Genomic DNA, 25,793 nt, shown 5'->3' on the forward strand with positions numbered 1-25,793 from the left:
AGATGGATATTATCTATCTTTTCAATCTTTGTAACATAGTGGGCAAAAAAGTAAAAAATAAATAAAAAAACCTCCAGGACTCCAAATGTGACTGCATTTTAATATGTATGTATGTGACGATCAGTGGACTTAGCACCTTTTTCATGTTTATTGCTAGTTTTCATTTTTTTTTTTTTTTTTTTTTTTGAGATGGCGTCTCGCTCTGTTACTCAGGCTGGTGTGATCTTGGCTCACTGCAACCTCCATCTCCTGGGTTCAAGTGATTCTCCTGCTTCAGCCTCCTGACTAGCTGGGATTACAGGTACCAGCCGTCATGCCAGATAATTTTTGTAGAGACAGGAGTTCATCATGTTGGCCAGGCTGGTCTTGAACTCCTGACCTCAGGTGATCTGCCCGCCTCCCAAAGTGCTGGGATTACAGGTGTGAGCCACTGTGCCCAGCCTGTTTTCATTTCTTGTTCTGAAATTTAGCTGTTCCTGGGCCCATTTTAAGAATTGAATTTATGGACTTTATATGAATCCAATTTTTTATTATAAAAATGTATCTACTATGTGAATTTTAAATATTTTTGTTTATCTTTTGGCTTGACTAAATTATTACTGCTTTTTCATTTGGAAGCAGATCTATCGGGGTTTCCCATTAGGCTGGCTTCTGGACTGGGTCTCCTGCCTTACTGAGAAGGCCTCTACTCAGGAGTCCATTGGACAATGGCAGGAGTGGACAAGGAAAGGGGCTGACTGAGGACTACAGAGGGCTCATCCCACCCACTTGCCTTTGCATTTGGGCTGGAGGCTTGCATGGCTGCCCCTGCTACAGTAAGAAGGCAGAGGCTGTTTGTTCATCCTATTACTACCACCACTCAGGGTAACTCAACAGCTTCCAATAAAATGAGTGCATTTGCTGACTTTCAATCTCACCCAATCCCTTCATTTTACAGGAGACTAAAGTCCTGAGGGTAAGTCAAATGAGGCTAGTGTCACAGGCAGAATGATTTCTTAACATCTCAGCTCCCAATTCACCCTTCAGAGCCTGCTCTGCCATCATGTGAGTTTCTCCTTCAGAGTGATGCTAAGCTTTGCCGTAGAGGGCGCTGGCGGGACATGGTGGGAGGGCAGGGGTCTGTTCAGGGATACCCTGCCCCATTGTGCACCCAGAGTCCCTTGGTGACTGACCTTGAATCCTTTGCTTGGACCTAGTAACCGCCTTCCGACAGCCCTCCCTACATAGACATTGTGTATTCCAGGTCCTGATTTCCTGGGCCTCACCCAGCAGCCTCAGCTCCCCAAGGCCATGGAGGGTTGCCCCGTGCCTGCTGGGTGACTATGGTCCAGTGCTGGCCTGGATAAAACAGCAAACTTGTTGGCCACCCACCACACCCTCTCCAACAAGATTTAAATCCTGCCTTGGGGAAGGCCACCCGCTTCCAAATGTGTCCTTCCTTTGTTAGGCTCCATCCTCCCTAGAGTTCTCTGCATTTTTACAGCTTCTTTCCTATCATAGTTTACTGATTATTCCTATTAAACTTCCCTTGTTTAATCTCCCCTAGGTTTCTACCGCTTGATTGGACCCAGTATAATAGATTGCTTTCAGAATTTCCCATGAATTCAAATGACTTGAGTCCCAGCTCTCCTATTTACTAGTTGTATGACCTTTAGTGAGTCACTTAGCCTTGGTGAAGCACCCTTTCCTCTTCCTTAGGGCTGTTAATGTGTTCTGCCTTTGAGGCTCGTAATGGAGAAGATGCTGCATCTCCTTTACTAGGTGACTAACTGGTTGCAGTGGCTTGTGTTGGCTTCCGAGCCCCAGTGTCCCTCTCTGTACTCTATCCTTTGCGTGGCCTTTAGCTCAACCTTCCTAAAACACAGCTATAGCCTTGACAACACACTGCTTCTGTTCTCTCTCTTCCTCCTCCTCCCTTCCCATCCTCTTCTTTCCTTTTCTCTTCTACATTCTCTTTTTAATTTCTGGTTTCTTTCCAGAAAATATTTGATGGCCACCCACCATACCCTCTCCACCAAGGTTTAAATCCAGGCTTGGGGACGGCCACCCCTTCCAGATTTGTCCTTCCTTTGTTATGCTCCATCCTCCCTAGAGTTGCCCCTGTAGAGAACCAGTAACAGACACAAAATTGAAATGCGTACATACAAAATTGAAATGGTGTGGCATTAAGGAAACTAGTAGTACTTACGCTTGTCACAGGTGGGGCCAGTGTATGCCGAGTAGCACTCACAGGTTCCGTCACCATCTAGTCCACTGTTGCACACCCCATGCACACAGTTGCACACTGGAGATAGAAAGTAGGGGATTTTATTACCTGATATAGACTGCTGCCAAACATTCTGGAAAGCTAGTATTTTCAGATCATCTTTGCTGAGACTCTGCATAGTAAGGCAGAGAAGACCATGTATTTGAAGTCCTAGACACCCTTATTTGAACCTTGGCATCTCTCTCTTTTATTAGCACCAGCAAAGCAAGGATCAATAAAGTTTAAAGTATTCCAAACATCTAATAAGCCATCAAGTCCTTTGTTTTCTCTGTGTCTATCTCCCACCTTGGTCTTCCGCTCTTTATCTCCACTGGTACCATTCTCATTCAGGCCTTTATCACGTTTTGCCTGGACTATTGCAGTAGCATGATACCTGGTCTTGCTATTTCTAGTTTCTTGCCTCTCCATTTCATTTGATTAGCAATGGCATCAGGGTGACATTCCCAGAAACATCTCAGTGACTCTTAATTGCCAACCAAATGAAGTTTTTAAGTTTAACATATGGATAATGATGCCTACTTCCTGGGATTTCTATAGAGTCAAGTAAGATAATGTATATAAAGCATGGGGTATATCATGTGCACTGGCGTTGTTCTCCTTACTCTCAAACTATTTACTTCATCTTTGGATACCTCAGAAGAGAATTAACTTAGTGTCTTATATACACCTATTATGTTAAAAAAAAAAAAAAAAAAGCCACTACTAACCCAATCACTGTTGGTAGCAGATATCTATACAAATAAGTTCTACGTATTGATGGGGCAATGCAAAGATAAAAAAAGGAAAATATTCAAAAGGGGCTAGAATAACCATGCCATATTTTCTAGCTTGATGTTTTAGCCCAGTGACAGATCATTTCAGAGATGATAAATGAAGGGCATTTGAAATGAATGATCAACTCTTTAGTTGCAATTGATTTGTAGCAAGATTTACTATCAGGCTAGGCCATTAGCATCCTACAGCCAGCCCTCTGTGGAGTATGTTGTATTAGTTTACTACCGCTGCCATAACAAGTTTCACAAATTTAGTGGCTTAAAACAACACAAATTTTTTTTTTTTCTTTTTTTCTTCTTTTTTTTTTTTTTTATTGCATTTTAGGTTTTGGGGTACATGTGAAAAACATGCAAAGTTGTTGCATAGGTGCATTCATGGCAGTGTGATTTGCTGCCTCCCTCCCCCTCACCCATATCTGGCATTTCTCCCCATGTTATCCCTCCCCAACTCCCCCCCCCGCTGTCCCCCCCACTCCCCCGCAACAGATGGCTCACGTCTGTAATCCAAGGACTTTGGAGGCCAAGGTGGGCGGATCACCTGAGGTCGGGAGTTCAAGACCAGCCTGACCAACATGGTGAAACCCTGTCTTAAAAAAAAAAAAAAAAAAAAAAAATTCCAAGCAAGAAAAACAACACAAATTTATCTTATAATTCTGGAGGTCAGAAGTCCAGAATGTACTTGTGAAGCTAAAATCAATATTTCAGTTGGGCTGCTATTCCTCTGGAGACTTTAGTAGAGAATCTTGCCTTTTCTAGCTTCTAGAACCCATCTTTACTCCTGGGCTCATGAAACCCTTTCTCCATCTTCCGAGCTAACAATGGCAGGTCAAGTCCTTCTCATGCTACCGTTTCTATTATTCTTTCTTCTGCCTTTTTCATCCACTTATAACAGTCCTCGTGATTACACTGGACTCACCTGGGTAATCCAGGATACTCTCCCTATCTTAAATCAGCTGATTAGCAACCTTAATGCCCCTTTGCCATATAACCTAACATATTCATAGGTTCCAGGGATTAGGACATTTTGGGGGCTCATTTTTCTACACGTGTCTTCGGTGCCTGTAAACCAACTTAATATTAGCTCAAATGAAACATAATTAAGAAGATGCACCTGCTTAAAAACTTAATCAGAAATACCAGCAAAGCAAGGATCAATAAAGTTTAAAGTATTCCAAACATTTAATGAGCCATCAAGTCCTTTGTTTTCTCTGTGTCTATTCTCCACCTTGATCTTCATCTCCACTGGTGCCCTTCTTGTTCAGGCCTTTATCATGTTTTACCTGGACTATTGTGGTAGCATGATACCTGGTCTTGTATTTCTAGTTTCTTGCCTCTCCATTTCATTTTATTAGCAATGGCATCAGGGTGGCCTTTCCAAAAATACCTCAATGACTCTCAATTGTCAACCAAACAAAATTTATATTTCTCAGTTTGGCAAACAACGGCCTTTCCAATCTGACTCTAACCTTGATAATTTTTCATTTTCATCTTTCACCACTTTATTTCATACATCTTAGATTCTTAGCACGTGGGATGACTCATTCACTATTCATCTTCCTTCCTTCAAAACACGTATGGAATAAATGCCATGTTGAGAGTACCATGCTACAGATTAATGCTCAAAAATAAACAGGACAAAGTCTCTGCCATCAGAGAGAGCACAATTTGATGGCAGAAGAAAACAGTCAATCACAATGCACTGGGATAAATGCTATGACATGACCAACCAATGGGAGTTGGCCAGGAAAAGATAAAGTGGGGTTGGCTCAGGGAAGACTATGCCAGGTGAAATCGGCAGGAGATGCATCTTGCACGTGGACACCTCCAGGCTTTTCCTCTGCTGCACTCCTTTTTGTGTGCCAACTGGAATCCTCCTCATCCTTCAAGACCAGCCAAAGCCCCCACTTCTGTGTTGCCATCTCAGTGGTCCCCAAACAATCTGTGCTTCTCTGACTCCAGCAGCATTTTCTTCATTCTGTGTTCACTACTGTACCCTACAACTGCAATTTTGTTAATGCCTGACAGCTGAAGACCACCAGGAGCACACCAAGGGGCAAACCAATGGCAGCAAGGGTGTGCCATTCCGGGAGAAGTAATGGGCTCTCATGTCAGCCAGGAGAGGCAGCCGCTGGGTTCTTTTCGTGGTTGTCCATTGTTGTTGAGTCTCTGTTCAGACATGATTATTCCCTGACCCAGTTTTTGTCTTTTCCTCCATGGATACAGTGAGTCTTTTGTCTGATGGCGATGTTCTGTGAAATTCTTTACCCGCAGCAGGGGAACACCACAGCCTCTCTGGTAGCAACTAGGCCAGCAGCCAGTGGACAACTGTCAGGGCTGCTGTTTTCTTTCTTAATCTGTATACTTTTCTCCCCTATTAGATTGGAACTGCTTGGAATGACCTCCCCACCTCTGTATTTCCCCACAATATCTTTTACGGTGCCCTGTAACAATGCCAACAACGATGCAACTAAATTTTAGATAAAGACATTGCCTGGCAGAGCCAGGATTAGACTGAGAGTGAGGCAGGGTCATGCCAAGTGCAGAGCTGAATCCCGCCTTTATTTAGCATTTTGATGTTTCACTCAATAATTTTTTTTTTTTTTTGAGATGGAATCTCGCTCTGTAGCTCAGGCTGGAGTGCAGTGGTGCGATCTTGGCTCACTGCAACCTCCACCTCCCTGGTCCCAATTCAAGCAATTTTCCTACCCCAGCCTCCCAAGTAGCTGGGATTTCAGGCTTAAGCCACCATGCCCAGCTAATTTTTGTATTTTTTAGTAGAGACGGGGTTTCACCATGTCGGCCAATCTGGTCTTGAACGTCTGACCTCATGATCCGCCTGCCTTGCCTCCCAAAGTTCTGGGCTTACAGGCATGAGGCACTGCACCTGGCCAATAAATTTTAAAGTATTATTGTCATGGGCTGAGTTTTGTCTCCCAAAAGAATATGGTGGAGTCCTCATCCCCAGTACTTCAGAATGACCTTATTTGGAAATAGGTCATTGCAGATGTAATGAGTTAAGATGAGGTCGCACTGGAGTAAGGTGAGCCCGTAATCCAATATGACTGGTGTCCTTATAAGAAGGGGAGAAGCCACAGACATGAGGGGAAGAGGCCATGTGAAGAGGGAGGCAGAGATCAGAGTGATACTGTCACAGCCAAAAGCAACTGAGGCTACCACAAGCTGAAAGAAGCAAGGAAGGATCTTTTTCTAGAAGCTTCAAAAGGAGCAAGGCCCAGCCAACACCCTGATATTTGACTTCTTGCTTCCAGAACTGGGACACTAAGTTGCTGTTGTTTGAAGCCACCCAGTGTGTAGTACTTTGTTGCAGCTGCCCTAGGAAATCAGTGCAGTTATTGGTCTTGATTCCTGAGGTTTTTGATGCCTCCTTAAATTGTGCACCCGAGGCCCTACACTTCTCCTTATTGAGCACTTACTATCCATCAGGCATTTTGCCAAGTGCTTTGCCTGCCTTAGCTAATGTTTACCACATTTTCTTTGGTAGGTATCGTTACTATCTGCGGATCACACATTAAAAAATGGGAGATAACTAGCTCAAGTGTTCCCTCAAATAACTGAAGAATAAAATTGAGTTTGCAGTGTCATCCTCCCTTCAAAACTCAATTGACATGGTTTCTATTTTAGCAAAACATTTTGATATCTACCTATGGCTATGGATTTTCGGAATGAACAAGTTCTGGAGAGAAGTCAAGTTGGTGATGGAGATAAGTGGGGTGAGGAGGGAGTGTACTATGAGCTCAGTGGAAAAGATTCAATTAAATTCAGAAATATTTAGCCAGCTCCTACCTAGTAGCAGGCACTGTATTAGGCACTAGGTATACAACATATGAGTAATTGATAACATCTAAATTCCAGGAGCTCACAGTGCAGTGGGAAGCCAGGCTCTAAAAGATACAATGACGATTCCTGCCCTAAGTGCTGTCATGCAGTCAGTGGAGGAATGTGAGGGCCACAGAGGGCTCCTGCTCCCAACCTAGATGCAAATTGCGAGTGTTGTCCTTGTCACTAAGATTGCCCTCCCGGCTGTGCAGTATTGGCCCAAGGCCCTGGCATGATCCTCTCGCTGCATGCTGTCTTCCAGTACAACCTCTATACTGAATTAACTGCCTGTCACTGGCAGCTTTTGGAAGCCTTTGACACTGCATTGCAGGCTGCCAGCTGCTACCAGCGACATGTCCTTGGAAAGGAGAAGTGAGTGGTAGAGGGCTTCCCAGATGATCACTGAAAGAGCCCTTGCTTGGTACTTGTTAACCAGCCTCAGCAAATCTCTAGAAACAGATAAAACTTGGGTGGTATGACTTTAAAGTGGTCAAAGCCATGGCCATACTGGTCAGAGGGATGGTATGCACAGCCTCCATGACGTGTCCCACAACAGAGTAAGTGGCTCCCTCTCCCATGCTCTCATAGGATCTTGTCTGGGCTGTGCACACTGCATCATCACAGTTGTCACCCACATTTCCAGCTTCTAGGGGCTGGGCACCTAATCTCATCACTCTCAGGATCTGCATCACCTGTCTGGGTGTAATGCATGATGGACACTCACCAGAGGCAGACTGGGGCAGTGCTTGGGGGCCCAGGCTCTGGAGTCACACACGTGTGATGGAATCCTGCCTCTGCCCCCATAATAGCTGCATGGCCTTGAGCCACCTCTCTGCTTCTTCATCCATAAAAGGAGAACCCTCACCTCCTATGGAGCATTGCAGTGAGGATCCAAAGAAACCCCTCTGCACATGGTCTGACATGCAGCAGGTGCTCAGCAAATGCTAGTGACTCTTCTTAACAGTATGTGGTTGTAGGATTGATTTGGGGATCATGTTAGAGAAAGTGGGCTTTGCAATCTGCCTAACTGGGAAGGAGGCACTGAGCAGGCTGGGACACTGGCAGCAGAGATGAAAACCTTTGGCTGGTGCAGCTCGAAATCATCTCCAAACCAACAAGCAATCTGGTAGGAGAGTGCTCCTGCAGTAGATTACAGCCAGTTTTAAAAATAAACTGCACCTAATAGAGCTGTCCTACTTACAGGCAGAATGGCCACCTTCCCGTATCAACAGCTCATTGGATGATACAACACTGGCACCCAGTGGACGCCTGGCTGAAAACGTTTGCAGTCTCCATAGTCCTTGCCAGTGGGAAATGATGAGGCATCACTGAGTCATTCGTTCATCTATTCATTCATCAGTGACTTGCTTGCTGTTGAATTATTTTGTCCTCAATACTTACTTCCATTGATTGAATGCTGTGACACACTACTAAAGAGCTTTGCTATGTTGTCAATCTCATGAAATCGATGTTATGATTCCTGTTTTATAGATGAGAAAGGCTTAGGGGATTTAAATAGCTTGCCCTGGGTCACACAGCAATTAGGGTCTGTTTCAAACTGCTGCCAGGCTGAGTTTAAAGCCTGTTCTCTCAATTGTAATGTCCTAGAAATACGATATGTAATTTGGTAGCCATAAGCCACATGTGGCTATTTAAATTTGAATTAAGTGATAGTAACTGAAATTTAAATTTTAGCTCCTCAGTTGCTCTAGCCCCATTTCAGGTGCTCAGTGGGCACGTGTGGCTAGCAGCTACTGTGTGGGACAGTGCAAGTCGACAATATTTCCATCATCACAGAAAGTTCTATTGGAATCCAGAGCTTGGAGGTTTTTCTCTTGGGTCTCAGTTTAAGTTTCCAGTTTTCTTTTTTAAAAATTTAGGTGTTGAAACCATCTTTCTTTCACTTGCCCTTTTTTCATGACACTAAGTGTGAAGGGAGGCTACTTCCTTTATTTGAAAATGTTGGGAATTTCCCTGTGCATCTGTGCTCACCAGTAACCAACACCAGCATCTTGGGGATAACATGGGTCATTTTCTTCCTAATTTGCCATCTCCAGGCAATTACTCGGCTTTCTCGGGAACTAAGCAATGCTAGATGCTTTCTTTACTCCTTCCCATTTCAATATTTGTTTAACATATGTGATTGAAATTCTTAAATGGCAGGGTAGGGTAAATTTGGGAGGAGACATGCTGTTTCTATGAAGTTGACTAATTACATTTTAGTTGCTGTCCTTTAATGTAATGTTTAACTTTAAAAACACACGGGATACCAATATCTGTTTTTTTTTTTTTTTTTTTGAGATGGAGTCTTACTCTGTTGCCCAGGCTGGAATGCAGTGGCACGATCTCGGCTCACTACAACCTCAGCTTCCCAGGTTCAAGTAATTATCATGCCTCAGCCTCCCGAGTAGTTGGGATTACAGGTGTGTGCCACCGCACATGGCAAATTTTTGTATTTTTAGTAGAGATGAGGTTTCACCATGTTGGTCAGGCTGGTCTCAAACTCCTGACCTCAACGGATCCAGCCTTAGCCTCCCAAAGTGCTGTGATCACAGGCGTGAGCCACTGAGCCCAGCCCCAGTATCTGTTTTAAATTTGCTTTTGCTAACAGCCTTATGAAATAATCTCTTATGGAACGGTGGGTGAAGAGACACTTATGATTAGGAGATGCTAGGGAATCATAGGTAATGATAATAGTAACATTTATTATGCATTTGTTATCCCATGAAATCCTCTCTGAAGCAGGCATATTATTTCTTTTTTCTTTTTTTTTTTTTTTGAGACGGAGTCTTGCTCTGTCACCAGGCTGGAGTGCAGTGGCTCAATATTATTTCTATCTTTACAGATGAAGACACAGATAGCATACTTCATAAACTTATCTATATTTCCATGATTAGCAGTCCTAGACCTGAAACCTTGTCTGAGTCTAAAGCCTGGGTTCTAAAACCATGCTTCCGGATCAGGAGAACATCACTGGAGCAAACTAGATAATTCATTCATTGATTCCTCTATTCATATACTCATTCACTCATTTATTCATCCAACAACAGTGTAGTGAGTGTCTACCAGACAGGCAGCAGGTAGAAGGTACTGGAGATAAAGATACCACAGCACCTGCCTAAGAAGACCTTACGGATTAGAACAAGGCAATGCCTCTGCAATTGCAGATCAAATTTATTACAGAGCGTGCAAACTTGTGGGGGTGGGATGTGTTGTGTGTGCATAGGTTTACTCGCAAAAAATATTTGAAGTGAAGCAGCGTCTACTGAGTTTAATTTTTCCATGAAAGTCAGAGCCCAAGTGGTGTTGGCAAAAAGCTACCCAATATATTCCCTTTTGGGAGATGTGGATCTAGCAGCCACTGTTTCTACCACACTCACGTGTTTTAGACCTTACTGACTGTGATTGTGAGTCTTCCAGCTAACTTCCAGTATCCACAGCTCTTAGCCTGAGGGTCCTGCGTGAACCTTAGGATGGGCGCTCTGCCTGGGTGCTCCCTCCTCACTCTAAGTGGCAGGGAGTGAAAAACTCTCCCCACTTGACTATGTGTATTAATTCCCAGTCGCTGCTGTAACACATTGCCGCAAACGTAGTGTCTTAAAACAACACAAAGTTATTGTCTTACATTTCTGAAGGTCAGAAATCCAAAATCACTGTGCTAAAATCAAGGTGTTGGCAGCCTTGTGCTCCTTTTTGGAGACTGGGGAGAACACGTTTCCTTGCCTTTTTCAGCCTCAAGAGGCCACCCATATTCCTTGGCTCATGGCTCTTCCTTCTTCAAAGCCAGAAATTGGCTGATCGAGTTTTTCTCACATCACGTAACTCTCACACTCCTCTTCTGCCTCCCTTCTCTGTCCTTAAGGACTCTTGTGATGAACACTGGGCCCTCCCAGATAGCCCAGGGTAATCTCTTATCTTAATGTCAGCTGATTAGCAACCTTAATTCTATTTGCTACCTTAATTTATTTTTGCCATGTAAGGTACCGTATTCCCAGGTGCCAGGATATGGATATGGACATCTTCAGGGAGCCATTATTCTGCCTACCACGCTGTGGCTCCCTCTTCCCTTGGGTGAGATGACTGAGCTGTGTGTTCTGCATGGACCCCCTGAGCTCCCCAGGGCATCAGGCTCCAGTGGTCCACGGTAGCACCTGGCTTAATTAGATCCTGTTTATTTCCCTTATATTACCTGTATTACTTCCTCACATCCTAGTGTTTCCTGGGATAACCATTCAAACAAACTAACTGCTCGTCATGCAAATCCCTATCTCAGAGTCTACTTCTAGGGGCAGCCAAAAATAAGAGGGTGAACAAGCCAGTTTCAAGTTTGTTTCTTTAATTTGGAGCAACAATCTCTGACCCCTTTAGGGAATTATTTGTGAACTCCCAAAAGGAAGGGAACCATTAGAATTCGGTGGGGCTCATGGTAGAATTGGAAGCATGAAGATCTATACTGAGATCAGGATCCGATCCAGAAAGATCCCAGAGAAAAGCTGGGCAGGCAAGGAACAGGCAGTGGTGGGATCCTAGAGCCTGGGAGAGGGAATCATGAGGATGCCTGGAAGTATTTCTGGGGAATAGCTGACTGCACATGCCAGGGCTGAGAACCTCAGGAAACAGCATCTCTGTTTTCAATGACTGCATTTAACAGCTTTGTTTTCAGCTTTTTGTTTTCCCTGTGTAGACTTGGTTACACACGTTAAAGTGAACTAATCATGGCTTGATAAGGACTCTGTACTTGCATATTTGAGTCCTTGAGGATGAACTGCAACCTAGCTTAATAGGTAGACAAGATTGAAAACCTAACTTAGTAGTATGCACCTGTAACAATAGCTGAGTCTTGGCCAATCCCAGCAGCCATACTTCAATCATTCATATACTGCTGAATGTTCACACTGTTCAAATAAGGCAAATGCCAAGCTGTAACCAACCCAGTCATTCTGTACCTCACTTCCGATTTCTGTATGTCATTTCCCTTTTTTTGTCTATAAATCTTCTTCCACCACATGGCTTCACTGGAGTCTCTGAATCTGCTGTGATTCTGGGAACTGCCTGATTCACAAATTGTTTATTGCTCAATTAAACTCTTTTAAATTTAATTCTGCTGAAGTTTTTCTTTTGTCACATGTAACTATTCATCAAGGAGCAATCTCTCCCAGGGATTGTCAACCCCTACAAATGTGGTGATTAAACAAAAACCAGACATACCTGCTGAACAGCTGGGTCCAAATAAGGTGTCATCAGTACAGGTTTCACAGGCTGTTCCACCAAACCCTTCCTGCAAAACACCCCAGGTGGTTGACATTAGACTCAAGGTGACCCGTGGGACCCAGGAGGGCCTCGAATTTCCAACTCAGCATTTGTTTCTCAAATATATCTTCCCTCTGTGCCTTTCCTTCTTTCTGTTTATTTGTTTTATCACGCATACATTAATCCCTGTGTCATTTTGTACTAAGGGTCTAAAGCACTGTAGGAGAAAGCTGCTTTGTCAGTCCAAAGATATAATTAGATAATAGCAAGTGCTAGCAGCCATATCCCGACCTCACCCAAGGGTGAAAGGAAAATCTTTTCAGTTTTGCTTTTTTTTTTTTTTTTTTGAGACTGAGTCTCTATCGACCAGGCTGAAGTGCAGTGGCATAATCTCAGCTCACTGCAACCTCCGCCTCCTGGGTTCTCCTGCCTTAACCTCCCAAGTAGCTGGGATTACAGGCACGCACCACCACACCCAGCTAATTTTTGTATTTTTAGTAGAGACAGGGTTTTACCATGTTGGCTAGCCTGGTCTCGAACTCCTGACCTTAAGTGAACTGCCCACCTCAGCCTCCCAAAGTGCTGGGATTATAGGCATGAGTCACCTGCCCTGCCTCAGTTTTGCATTTCTGAAGACAGTTGAGCTCAATCCTTTTCCAAAGAGTTGTTTTTTTTTTTTTTGTATTTAAAACCCCATTGGGCTTGAAAATTGCAAAAAAGTCACTTTCATGAGGTAACGAAGAAAATCTTCAACTGCTAAAAGAAAATCTTGAACTGGTAAAACTAGCAGTTCACAAAGGATGCAGAGGATAGCACCTAAGGGTCGTCTGCTAACAGTGATTATTAATATGAACAATGAGCAATTTCTATAGTTCTGTATAGTGTCATAAAGTATTTTCACATATAGGGCTTCATTTTACTTCTTCAACAAATGTGATTACATAGATATTGTTTCAAACCCATTTTTACAAGTGGGTATGCTTACGACTGAGCAGTTAATTGACTATCCTAAAGGTCCCCAGGCTCTAAATGGTCATTTTGTTGCAAATTGCACAGTTTTAAGAAATGAATACCTCTACCTCTTAAGAACTTCGCTCTGTGTGTGTGTGCACATATTTGTGTGTGTACATATGTGTGTGTGTGCACACATGTATGTTTCAGGAGGATCAACAGGTAAGAAGATGGGGAGCAGAATCCAGGAGAGGAAGAACACATTTTCGAACTTACTTGGCAGGAACAGGTTCCATTTCCTTCCATGCCTTCAGCACAACTGCCTCTGCCATTGCAGGGGGACCCCGCTCCGCCTGGGCATTCTAGGGAATCAAACAGCTCAGATGTATTCATTCATGACTGAACAGAAGCATTCTGCAAGGATGCACTTAAGCACCTACTATGAGCCAGTTAGTGTGCTAGTTGCCAGGGATAAGAAATTGCAGAACCTGTTGGTGTCATCAAGGGTTTTACAGAACAGGCAGGAGTATACACAGGTGAATTGCAATGTGGTCATGTGCTGTATTAGAAAGTATCACACTGTCTACCATTTCTTGAGCATTTGCTATTCACTTGACAATGATCTAATTAGATCATTCCAATGGCAACCCTCAGAGGTGGTTGCTATTGGTGCTGGTTAGCAGATGAAAGACAATTTCAGAGAGGTCGCATATACTCACCCAAGGTCTCACAGTTTACAAGTTGCAAAAGATTATAAGTTGCAATCAGCCCTTAGCATGACCGCAGCCAGGCCTCTTCACCGGTGTGCTAGACAAGGTATTGAGGGAGTCCAGAGGAGGGTGCTATTGATGCTGCCTTCGGGAGTGGAAAGACATCTCTGAGACTGAGTTGTCTAAACGGGGCTTTTGAAGGTGCAGTAGGAGTTGGTTATGCTTGAAAGGATGTTTTCAGGAAGAGGCAATAGCAACTACAAAGTCTTAGAATTGTAAAAGGGCATGACCTGTTCTGGGAATGATAGAGTTTGGCGGGGCTGGGACTTGGGAGCTGGGGTGTGAGAGTCAGGGTGCTGATGAGGTAAAACAGGACAGTTGGGGCCAATTAATGAAGCGCCTAGTAGGGTAAGCAAAGGAATTTAGATTTTATTCAGAAGCTGATTCCTAACATGCATAGAATTTTGTACTTGTGTGATATTCTAGACACGAATTGGAGCTTTTATGGACATTTTTTAGAGGATTTCACATTCACAAAACATTCAGGGAATACCCTAATATGTGCCGAGCATTATATTTCATGTTGGGACAGGGGGACAATCAGCAGATCCAGATATTTCAAAGCCCAGAATCAAATAGAGAATTAAAAATTATGGTAAGTGACAGAAGTGTGAGGTACTATTGTGATGAGGATGAAAATAAATTCTGTTTCTTTTTATACTTGCTGTTGTTCTACACTCTGAGTACTGAGTTGAAATGGGTTTACTGCCAATTTGGATGAGATCTGACTGTTTAAATAAGAAATCTGGACCTGCAGAAACCATGTAGACGACCATGAAATGTGTCTGTGTGAATGAGGCAAGATAAAATATTATCCCACATTTAAGCTAGCAAGGTAAGTGCCTTCCACAAGATAGAAAGTTCTAGATAATTGTATTAGTTCATTCTCATGCTGCTAATAAAGACTTGCCTGAGACTGGGTAATTTATAAAGGAAAAAGATTTAATGGACTCACAGTTCCATATCGCTGGGGAGGCCTCACAATTATAGCAGAATGTGAAGGAAGAGCAAAGCGACGTCTTACATGGCAGCAGGCAAGAGGGCATGTGCAGGGGAACTCCCCTTTGTAAAACTATCGGATCTCGTGGGACTTATTCACCATCACGAGAACAGCATGGGAAAGACCCACTCCCACAATTCAGTTACCTCCCATCAGAACAGGTGAGAATTGTTACAATTCAAGGTGAGATTTGGGTGGGGACACAGAGCCAAGCCATATCAATGATAATAAAGGATGCATTTGTTTACAACACACAGCAATCCCCTGAAGTTAAATCTTATTTTTAGCCCTATTTTCTAGATGAGGAGACAGGCACAGAGTGGTTAAATGACTTGCCCAAAGTCACCCAGCTGGCAAGAGGTAATGAAGACACACTTCCCCTTCCCCTACACCTTCCTGTCCTTCCTTCCCTCCCATCCCCATCACATAAGACCTTTTCCATAAGCTTTCCTGTGCCACAGCTTATTCTGCCACACGTCTTCCCTGTGGCATGTGAAATCAGCATCCATGGAAAATAAAAAAGCAGTGATCTTTGTCGATTCAGGCTTCTGTAACAAAATGGCTTAGACTGAGGGGCTCATAAACAACAGAAGTTTATTTATCACAGTCCCAGAGGATGGGAAATCCACTATCAAGGTGCTGGCAGGTTCTGTGTCTGGTGAGGGCCTGTTTCCTGGTTCATAGATGGTGACTTCTCACCATGTCTTCATATGGTGGAAGGGGTGAGGGAGCTCTCTGGGGTCTCATTTATAAGGGCACTAATCCCATCCATAAGGGCTCTGTCTTATGACCTAATCACCTCCCAAAGACCTTACCTTTTAATACTATCACACTGGGGATTAGGGATGAACATATGACTTTTGGAGGGAGACAAACATTCAGACCACAGAAGCAGTTCTTGAAGAAAGAGACTTCTAAGCACTAAGAGAGGCAGCTCTTTGAAAGAGACCCTGGGGTCTCCCTTAAGTTACTAGGCTAGTTCTTAAGAACAACATTCATAATGTGCAGGTACTATGGAGGTGGGAGTCATATCCATCCGTAGATGGTTTTCTCTCTGGCTCCTGTTTCCTTCCTGTATACAGAATATTAGTAAACTACACAGTCTAAATTGCCCATTTTGAGTTTGTGGTATTTCCACAGCAGTGGCAGATCCAGGCTCAAAACCTGTAGAGGTGCTCCAGAATCTACTGCACTGTTTATCACTACCGTCCACCATCATCAGGCAGGTATGCACCCCAGGACAACAGCTGAGGGAACATACATGTTTGTGGGGTAAGGGAAGGGGAAGACATACTGATGGGTAGCTAATTATGTCTTTGAAAAGCAAGACATTGGTTTGGGTTGTTCCCACCAACTAGGCTAGTAGTGGCATGAAATATGATGATATCATGGAAGGAGTTGGGACATTGCAATCAGAATGGTCTGGGTTCAAATCCCAGCTAAACTCTTTGCTTATAACCCTTTGCTTTTGGCAAAGTCTATGCCTGGCTCTGAGATTCAGTTCAGGTGTATGTGGGGACAATACTATCTTCTAGGCGGGTTGTTGTAGGGATTGGAAATATTAGATGCTCAATGAATGATAGTTGCTATTATTCAGAGTAGATCCATTTTAGTTTTTTTTTTTTTTTTTTCAGATTGGTACTGTAACAGTTAAAACACTCAGGAAACAAATTACTGGCACTTGTTTGAATAAGACCATCTAAGATCCTGGGTATTTACAAGTGAGCATACAGTCTTGGTTCCTATTTCCATGGTCCTACCAGTCTAGTGAGGAGAGAGTCATGGATTAAACAGAAACTCAGATAGATAAAACTGATTCATGGACGGGGATAAGGGTTGTCAGGGGAAGAGACCTAGAGATCTCATCACTTCACATACTGGATGTCACTTACCAATATTTGTGAAAAATAATCTAATTCTGAATGACCCAGTTATTTAGATCTGCTCTCAACAGATAGCAAAAGCTAGATTGTTAAGAAAGGATCTTGTTAAAGACTTTGGTTTTTGTCCAGGGATGAGCAGCAGGAGGTGAGGATGTAGGGGAAGGGAGAGAGCTGAATCAAGCAGGGACCAGGTAAACACTTGGGAGCCAATGTGAAAACCAACTGAGCCATTTGGGTTCATTCACATTGTTGAGCAAAGCGTGCTAAGAGAGCATCTTTATAAATCGTTCACCATCAAATAGTTCTGTTTGCTTTTTATAGGAGACCCTTCTTGAGCTGAGATGGTGTTTTGGGAGCCAGGGCAGCCTGGGCAGAGTTAGGAAGGTAACGACAGCTCCCCAACTACTTCCCTCTCTTGATCCCTGTGCCTCTCCCCAGGAATGGGTATACAAGGTGCTCTCTGGGTGACACCAAGCTTCCCTTTTTTGTTCTGATCTGGCTTGCTCAGAACAACACAGGGCCTCCTGCAGCCTGAGACTCAGCAATCAGTGCCACCTTGCAGAAATGTCCTCCCAGGTACTTTTACATTTTCAGGCAATAATGCCTAAATTCCAGTCTCCCAAACTCACATTCCGCTGAATCTGTTTTCTCCAAGCATGGAGCCAACTAATCTCCCCATCTTACATTCTTTCCATGCAGCCAAGCAGAATGCTCCCCATTTCCCTAGACATACTTTTCTCTCCATACCTTACCAATGCTTTTCCCACCTTCGAAGACCCTTTCCTTGACCCTGCCCCTGAGGCAGATTTGACTTCCATCCTCTGGGTGCCTGTTCTACTCAGCTCATTCCTGTTATAACACCTGTGGCAGAATACGGGGCAGAGTCATTTGTTGAGAATATAACCATGGTCTAGGCTGCAGGCTGATCACTGAGGAACTGGGGAGCTTCCCCAATCCCAGCTTCTAAGAGTGTGACCTTATGTTTAGGAGTCTGGCTGGACCTTCTTTTCCCTTAGGGATAGTTAATAAATCTTTTGTCTAAAAAATTTAGGCAGGTGTTCCTCTAAGGGTGATTTACTGGACCAGGTGTTTGGAATCCCTTGGAAGTGGGGAACTGTTACAAAGGCCTTCTTCTCCTTTGCCTTCTACCATGATTATAAGTTTCCTGTGGCCTCCCCAGCAATGCAGAACTGTGAGCCAAGTAAACATTTTTCCCTTATAAATTACCCAGTCTTGGGTATTTCTTTATAGCAGTGTGACACTACTACAGTATGCAAGCCATGAACAAGCATCTCTTAGATTTCCAACTTCAGAGGCATAATTACCTTGAAATCTACTATTTTTTCATAAGACTACACTTCTCATAACTCCTTCCAGCCCATGACTGAGCATGGTAGAGATGCCAGGGCAGGCCCACTCCTGTAAGATGCAGGCCTCCTCTACTGGGTGACTTTGGCTAGAGGACTCCCTATCAGCTTTACCACATTTTCTTATACCTACACATAGTCTAAGGCATTTCCATCCAACCTTCCTTGACTTCCTCTCTTGTTCACAGGGGTCAGACCTGCACTGCTGTCTCCCTCTGCTTCTCTTGGCTTCCTTCATATTTTTCCTCACACATGTTTTCTCGAAGTAATCTCCTGTATCTCTAGCCCTGTATGGCATCTCCCTTTTGGAAGCCCTAGACTAATATGCTAAGGCATAGAGAGCCTTTGTGCAAATTAGAAAAACTCTCCCCTACCCTCACTGCTCTTGTGGATATATCCCCACAGACACTAGGCTTGGAAAGCAGATGAAACTAAAATAAATTGAAGGTGTCCTTTCCTTTTAGTAAGCCAGGCCCACACTAGTGTATGGTTTGGCAAACTGAGAATGAGCTGAATTGCAGTCCAATTTTATCCCCTTGGGCAATAAGAACCTGCTACAATTTTATGCGAAATCTGACACTTAACACCTACCAAATAGGGATTCCCTGGTGTAAGGCTCAGGAAAGCACATTTTAACAGACATGGCAGGTAATTCTACTATACATTAATATTTGAGAAGCACTGGATGTGCTGGATAAATTTATGTAGATTGTCCTAAACAGAGAGGAGGTGACGATTTTTATGCCTACCAGGCTGCTGGGAAGCAAGGCCTATGAGCTGACAGGCCTTTGTGGGGGATGGTTGTGTGGTGCATCGGCTGGACACTAGACAATGTTTCTGGTGCTTCAGAAAGATTCTGATGTGGATGAACATAGCAAGAAGGAAGTCCCTGAACACTTAACTGGAAAAAGGCTTACTTCAGAGAAACCTTTAACACTGGGCAGCTGGTGGAAGGCTAGTGCTGTGTTTTTGGGAGTGCATGATCATAGGGAGATTTTGTGCACTGACTTAAAGCCACTTTGACTAATCAGCAACTAGGCTATTTTAGTAAAAAGGCATAGCCTTTGGTGGTTATAGGTCAATAGGAAACTTAGCTCCTAAATTGCACCATCAGGTATGTTGCAATGAAAGAAAATTCTGTAAACTTATCTACGAGGCACTAAAATTCATATTATTTCTTCTTGAAACTCTCAAAGAGCTCCACTCTATGCCTTCAGGCCCTTTGTCAACGGCAACAATGTTCTAACACAGGGTACTCCTCAAAGTGGACATGGAACAAAGTTCAAGAATTTCTTAAAGTACAAGAATAACAAGCACCCAACAAAGTAATATTTGCAACGTCTGAATTCAATAAAAACTTGATGGCATAAATAATGAAGGGAAAACCCAGTTAATTGAAACCAACTCAGAGATCACATATATAATACATATTAGTAAACAAAGAGCTAGAATTCTATATATTCAATAATACAATATTGTATTCTATATATTCAAGAAGGTAGAGAAATAAGCAAGTTAAAGAAGAAATATACAAACCAAACCAAATTGAACTTCTACCAATGAAAATACAACATCTGAAGTAAAAATACAAGATATAGAATTAATAGCAGTTTAAACACTAAGAAATAAAAGATTAGTAAACTTAAAGACAAGCAATATTAACTATACAAAATAAAACATGGAGAGAAAAAAGACTGAAAGATAATGAGCAGAGCATCAGTGAGTTGTGGGACAACTTCAAACACCTTAATATATGTATAACCGGAGTACTGAAAAGGAGGAAGGGAGAACATGTATTTGAAAAAAAAATGTGGCCAGAATCTTCCAAGTTTGATGAAAATTATAAACCCACAGATCCAAGAGCTCAAAAAATACTTAGCGCAAGCACTATGAAGAAAACTACACACTATAATAAAATTCCTTAGAACCAGTGATAAAAGGTACATCTTAAAAGCAGCCAAAGGGAAGAAGATTTATTATGCTGAGAGGAACAAAGATAACAATGACAACAAATCTCATTAGAAACAATATAAGTGAAAAGACAGTTAAACAATATCTTTAAAGTACTAAAACCAAAAAAATTGTCAACTTAAAATTCTATATACAACAACAATATATTTCAAAAACAAAGCCAAGATAAGAACTTTTTCAGACATACAAAAGCTGGAAGAATTCATCACTAGATATCCTGCACTATAAGAAATGTCAAAGCAAATTGGTCAGGAAGAAAGAAAATAATACCAGATATAAATCTGTATCCACATATAAGAATGAAGAATGCTGGACATGGTCATTATGTAGTTAAATGTAAAATATATTTTTCCAATATTTTAAATCATTTAAAGGATGGTTTATTGTTTAAGGAAAAATTGGTAACAATATAATGTGGGGCTTCTAACATATATAGAAGTAAAATGTATAACAATAATAGCACCAAGGCTAGGAGTGTAGAAATGGAAGTATATTGTTGTAAGATTCTCGTGCATAGAGTGGTGTAATATCATTTAAAGGTAGACTGTGTTAAGTTGAAGATATAGTTCATAAACCTTAAAGCAAACATTTAAAAAATTGCCAAAAACAAAAGATGTAGCTAGTAAGCCAACAGAGGAGATAAAAGAGGATCATAAAAGAATTAATTAATACAAAAGAAGGCAAATAAAGAGAGCAACAGGAATAAAAAGAAGATGGAACAGAAAATAAACAGCAAGATGATAGATGTAAACCTAACACCTTAAATATAAATGGTCTAAACAATCTTAATTAAAAGACATGGGTTGTCATATTAGTTGAAAGGTCAATAACTAATTATATGTTGCCCCCAAGAGACCCTAACTATATGCTGCCTACAAAATTGTATATTTAAAATATACAATTATGTTAAAGGTAAAAGAGAGGAAAAGCACACTAATATTAGTCAAAAGAAAACCAAAGTATCATATTCATATTAGATGAAGTAGATTTCAAATTAACATATTTTTACCAGGGATAAAGAAGTTCATTTCATAATGTTAATAAAATCAATTCATCAATAGAACATAAATCATAAATATTTATTGACCTAACAAGAAATTTTCAAAGTACATGAAACAAAACCTCATTGAACTGCAAGGATAAATAGGTAAGTGCACAGAGTTGGAGATTTCAGTACTTCTCTCCCAATAATCAATAGAACAAGTAGTCTTAAAATTATTAGGGATATTGAATCATATTTCTTATAAAAATGAAAAGAATAAAAAATTATTAAGGATAGAAAAGACTTGAACAGCATTATTAATCAATTTGACCTAATTGACATTTACAGAATGTTCCATTCTAAAGGTGGCAGAATACACCTACTTTTTAAGAGCACATGAAACAGTTGCAAAGACAGAGATATTGTAGATCATAAAACAAGCCTCAATAAATTTAATGGATTTCAAATAATATGTGTGTTCTGACCACAATAGAATTAAATGATAAATTTCCTTCTAAGCATGGTTTTAGCTTCATCTCACAAATTTGATATCTTAATTTCCATTTCACTGAATAAAAGAAACACATTTGGAAACAATAGCAGGAATATATCTGAAAAATTATTCTATTTGGAACTAAAATACTATACTTGTAAGTAACTGATTTTCAAAGAATAAATCAAGATGGAAATTAAAAATTATTTCAAACTGAATAAAATTAAAGCACAATATATCAACATTTATGAGATGCACTTAAAGCAGTGCTTAGAGGGAAATTTATTGCACTAAGTAAATACTATGTGAGAAAAGAAGTAAGTTTTTAAATGATGACCTAAACTTACAACTTCAGGTAAAAATGTTAGAAAAATAATAGCAAATGAAACCCAAGCAAGCAGAAGTTAGGAGGTATAAAGTGCAGAGTCCAGTGAAATAAAAATTAGAAAAACAACAGAGTAAATAGATGAAACCAAAAGCTGGTAAATGAAATGGACGAATCAGAAAAAAAAGAAGATGAAAATTACCAACCACAGAAATGAGAGAGGGGATATCACTACAAATCTTGTAGACATTAAAGGGATAATAAATGAATATTATGAACAAGTTTATGCCAATAAATTTGAGAATGTAGATAAAATGGACAAATTCATTGAAAATAAAAAGCTAGGAAAGTTCACTCAAAAGGAAACAGATAACCTGGATATCCTTGTATCCAAGAAGTTGAATTTGAAGTTAAAATCCTTTACACAAAGAAAATTCCATGCCAAATGGCTTTGTTGGTGAATACTATCTCACATGTAAGGGAGAAATTATATCAGTTTTACAAAAACTCTTCTAGATAATTGAAGAAGAGGGAATATATCCCGGTTCACTCAATATAGGGAGTATCATTATCCTGATTCCAAAAGCAAATACATAACAAAAAATGAAAACTACATACCAACATCCCCAATGAGTACAGACGCAAAATGTTTAAACAAAACTATAGCCAACTGAAACTAGCAATATACAAAACTGATAAATACATCATGGGCAGTGCAATATGGTTTAAAAATGACATAAAATGAATGCAGATTATAAATAAACAAAAATTGTCTTTATTCACAGACAATAAGCTTGTCTATGGAGAAAATTCCAAAGAATCTCCGGAAAGCTATTAGAACTATCACATCAGTTTAGTAATTTCTCAGGATATGAGGTCAATATATAAAACCAATTTCTATTTCCATTGACTAGCAATGAACAGTTAGGGATTGAAATTTCAAAAAGCTGTTAGAAATAATACCAAAAGCCATGAAGAACTTAGGTGTGAATCTGACAAGAATTCTGCAAAATTTGTAAGCTGAAATTTATAGAACAGTGATAAACAAAATAAAAGAAGTCCTAAGTAAATGGAGAGCTACACTGTCATTACAAATCAGAGGAATCAATATTTTTAGATGTCATTTCTCCCTAAATGCAACTATAGAGTCAATGGAATGCCAATTAAGGAGGATTTTTGTTGTTGTTGTTAGAAATTGACTAAGTGGTCTTAAACTTGAATGGAAAAGCAAAGGTACTAGGATAAGCAAAATAATTTTGAAAAACATAAAGTTGGAGGACTTACACTACTTGATTTTAAGGCTTACTGTAACACGATAGCAATCAAGATAGTGGGGTATTCCCGAAAGGATAGACACATAGATTCGTGGAACAAAATAGAGAGTCCAGAAATAGACCCATACATAGATGATCAATCAATTTTCTACGATGGTCCAAAGGCAATTTGATGAGGAGAGGATCATCTTTTCAGGAAATGTTGCTGGAATTTTGAAACTGTCTACATGCAAAGAAATGAATCTTGATCCATACTTCAAACAATGTACAAGAATTAACCTGGAATAAATGATAGACCTAAATGTGAAGCCTAAAACTATAAAAGCTTTGAGAAGAAAATATAGAAAAAAACTTTGTGATGTAAGGTTGATGAAAGATTTCTAGATATGATACAAGAAGCAGTATCAATAAAAGCATAATACATTTGAACCTCATCAAAATTAAGAATGCTTTCTCTTCAAAAGGCAATATTAAGAGACTGAAAAGAAAAGACACAGATTGGGAAGATGTGTTTACAAAGCATACATCTCATATCTTAAATATTTAAAGAACTCTCAAAACTCAATATAAGAAAACAAACAACTTGAAAAATATATGAATAGCAAATAAGCACATGAAAAATGCAAATTAAAATGGGTTACAATGAAAGTCCACTACACATCCATTAGAATGGCTTAAAAAAAATCTGATTATAGCAATTGCTAGCAAGGATGCCAAACAACTGGAATCCTCATACAAAGTTGATAGAAACAAAAAATAATGTAGATACTTAGGAAAATAGTTCGGCAGTTTCTTATAAAGTTGAGCATATTTTTACTACACAATTCAGGACACCCACTCCCAGGTATTTACCGAAGTGAAATGAAAACTTATGTTTACCCCCAAACCTGTATGTGAATGTCCATAGTGGCTTTATTGGAAGCCCCAAATGGAAACAAACCCAGAAGTCTTTCAGTTAGTGAATAGCTAAACAAACTGGGTCTAGCCACAGAATGGAGTACTATAAAGGCTTATAGAGGAATGAAACTATGATACAGGTAATGACATGGATGAATCTCAGATTCATTACACCAGGTGAAAGAAACAACCTTAAAAAGGTATGTACTGGGTACATACTGTATAATTCCAATTAGATGACATAAAGGCAAAATTATAGGCACAAAAAACAGGTTAGTATTTGCCATGGATTGGAAGTTGAGGGAGAGCTTGACAACAGAGAATTTGGGGGGATATGAAACTGTTCTCTATCTTAGTTGTGGTGGTTGCCACACAACTCTTCAGGTTTGTCAAAGCTTGAGTATCTGTAAACTTAAAAGGTTGAGTTTTACTATATGTAAATTATGATAATAAATTTAAAAAAAATCCATTAGCACTGATCATATGCCTCAAAGACCGGTGTGGAAAAGGCTATTAATGTCCAAACAAATGATTAAATTCCACTTCTCTTTAGACCTTCGAAGTATCCTTTTGTATAGATTATTCTCACTGGAAAGGAAAACAAATTCAGACACTAGATTCATAAAAGTCTATTTTTAAACACATGGTAAGTCATATAATTTCCTACCTTCAATCTAGAAATCTTTTAATTAGAATGTTTTAATGTAGTTGCAAGAAAATAAATGTTCAGGAAGTATTTCTTCAGGTTCAAGTAACTATCTAGCAAAGCATTTCTGAGCACCTTCCAGAAGCCAGACCTTGGTCTTTAAAAGTAAGTTTCCTTTTTTTTTTTTTTTTTTTTGAGATGGAGTCTTGCTCTGTCACCCAGACTGGAGTGCAGTGATGCGATATTGGCTCACCGCAACTTCAGTCTCCGGGGTTTAAGCAATTCTCGTGCCTCAGCCTCCTGAGTAGCTTGGATTACAGGCACCCACCACCATGCCCTGCTGATTTTTGTATTTTTAGTAGATATGGAATTTCACCATATTGGCCAGGCTGATCTCAAACTCCTGACCTTAAGAGATCCATCCTCCTCAGCCTCCCAAAGTAATAGGATTACATGTGGGAGGCCAGGTCCCTTTAAAGGTTTCTCAACTCCTTTTTTTTCCTCTTTGTGCTGCCCTTGCTTTATTGTTATTGCTGTTATTTTAGCAATCTAGACCCCGAGGAGCATGCCAAGCACATTACATGTACTATCTCAGTATTTAATCCTCACAACAGCCCTATGACGTTGTTATTATCACCATTTTATCTAAGAGGAAACTGAAGCTTAGCAAGGTTTGGTAGCAAGGTCACAGCCACTAGGCTCAGAGATAAGGATTTCTACTCAGTTATGGCTTGTAATTGTGCTTCTCTGTATGGACTACTTATAATATTTTGCATAGCTTTTATATTCATTTAATTGATTCATTCCACATTTGTTGAATGCCTCCTGTTATCTCCAAAGCTGGCAATAATTTCTCTTTGTGTTTTCACAAGAAAGTGAAATAAAATTTAGCCAGGACAGGAAGGAGTATGCCTGTCTCTTGCTGTGGTCAGGAAGAGGCTGGTGGGGTGGACTTTGGTGCTTATTTCTGAAGAAGTGCCCCAATGCATCCTCCTCTTTGAAATAAGTGCTCTCCCGTCCATCCACAGTTCATCAGGTGTCTGCCTGTAGCTGTGCAAAGGGTGAAGGCAGATACTCGCTGGAAATTGCTATCCCCTGGGGATTTTCT

The 25,793-nt window shown here is 40.7% G+C and overlaps 1 protein-coding gene across 3 annotated transcripts in view; it reads right to left on the reverse strand.

Annotated features, from left to right (window-relative positions):
- Positions 1-25,793, reverse strand: part of STAB2 (stabilin 2) — a 176,320-nt gene that overhangs the window by 137,044 nt on the left and 13,483 nt on the right. For all 3 annotated transcript variants that reach the window (XR_010343837.1, XM_064379911.1, XM_064379910.1), the window contains exons 4-6: positions 13,354-13,439; positions 12,085-12,154; positions 2,189-2,284 (exon numbers count right to left, since the gene is read on the reverse strand). Coding sequence is in view for 2 of the 3 variants with exons in the window: in XM_064379911.1 (XP_064235981.1) it covers positions 2,189-2,284; positions 12,085-12,154; positions 13,354-13,439 (252 nt within the window). In the remaining variant the exon portion in view is untranslated. The remainder of the gene's footprint in view (positions 1-2,188; positions 2,285-12,084; positions 12,155-13,353; positions 13,440-25,793) is intronic.

This window comes from Aotus nancymaae, unplaced genomic scaffold (genome assembly GCF_030222135.1).
Source record: "Aotus nancymaae isolate 86718 unplaced genomic scaffold, 86718_ANA_hifiasm-v0.15.2.pri h1tg000021l, whole genome shotgun sequence".
NCBI lineage: Eukaryota > Metazoa > Chordata > Mammalia > Primates > Aotidae > Aotus > Aotus nancymaae.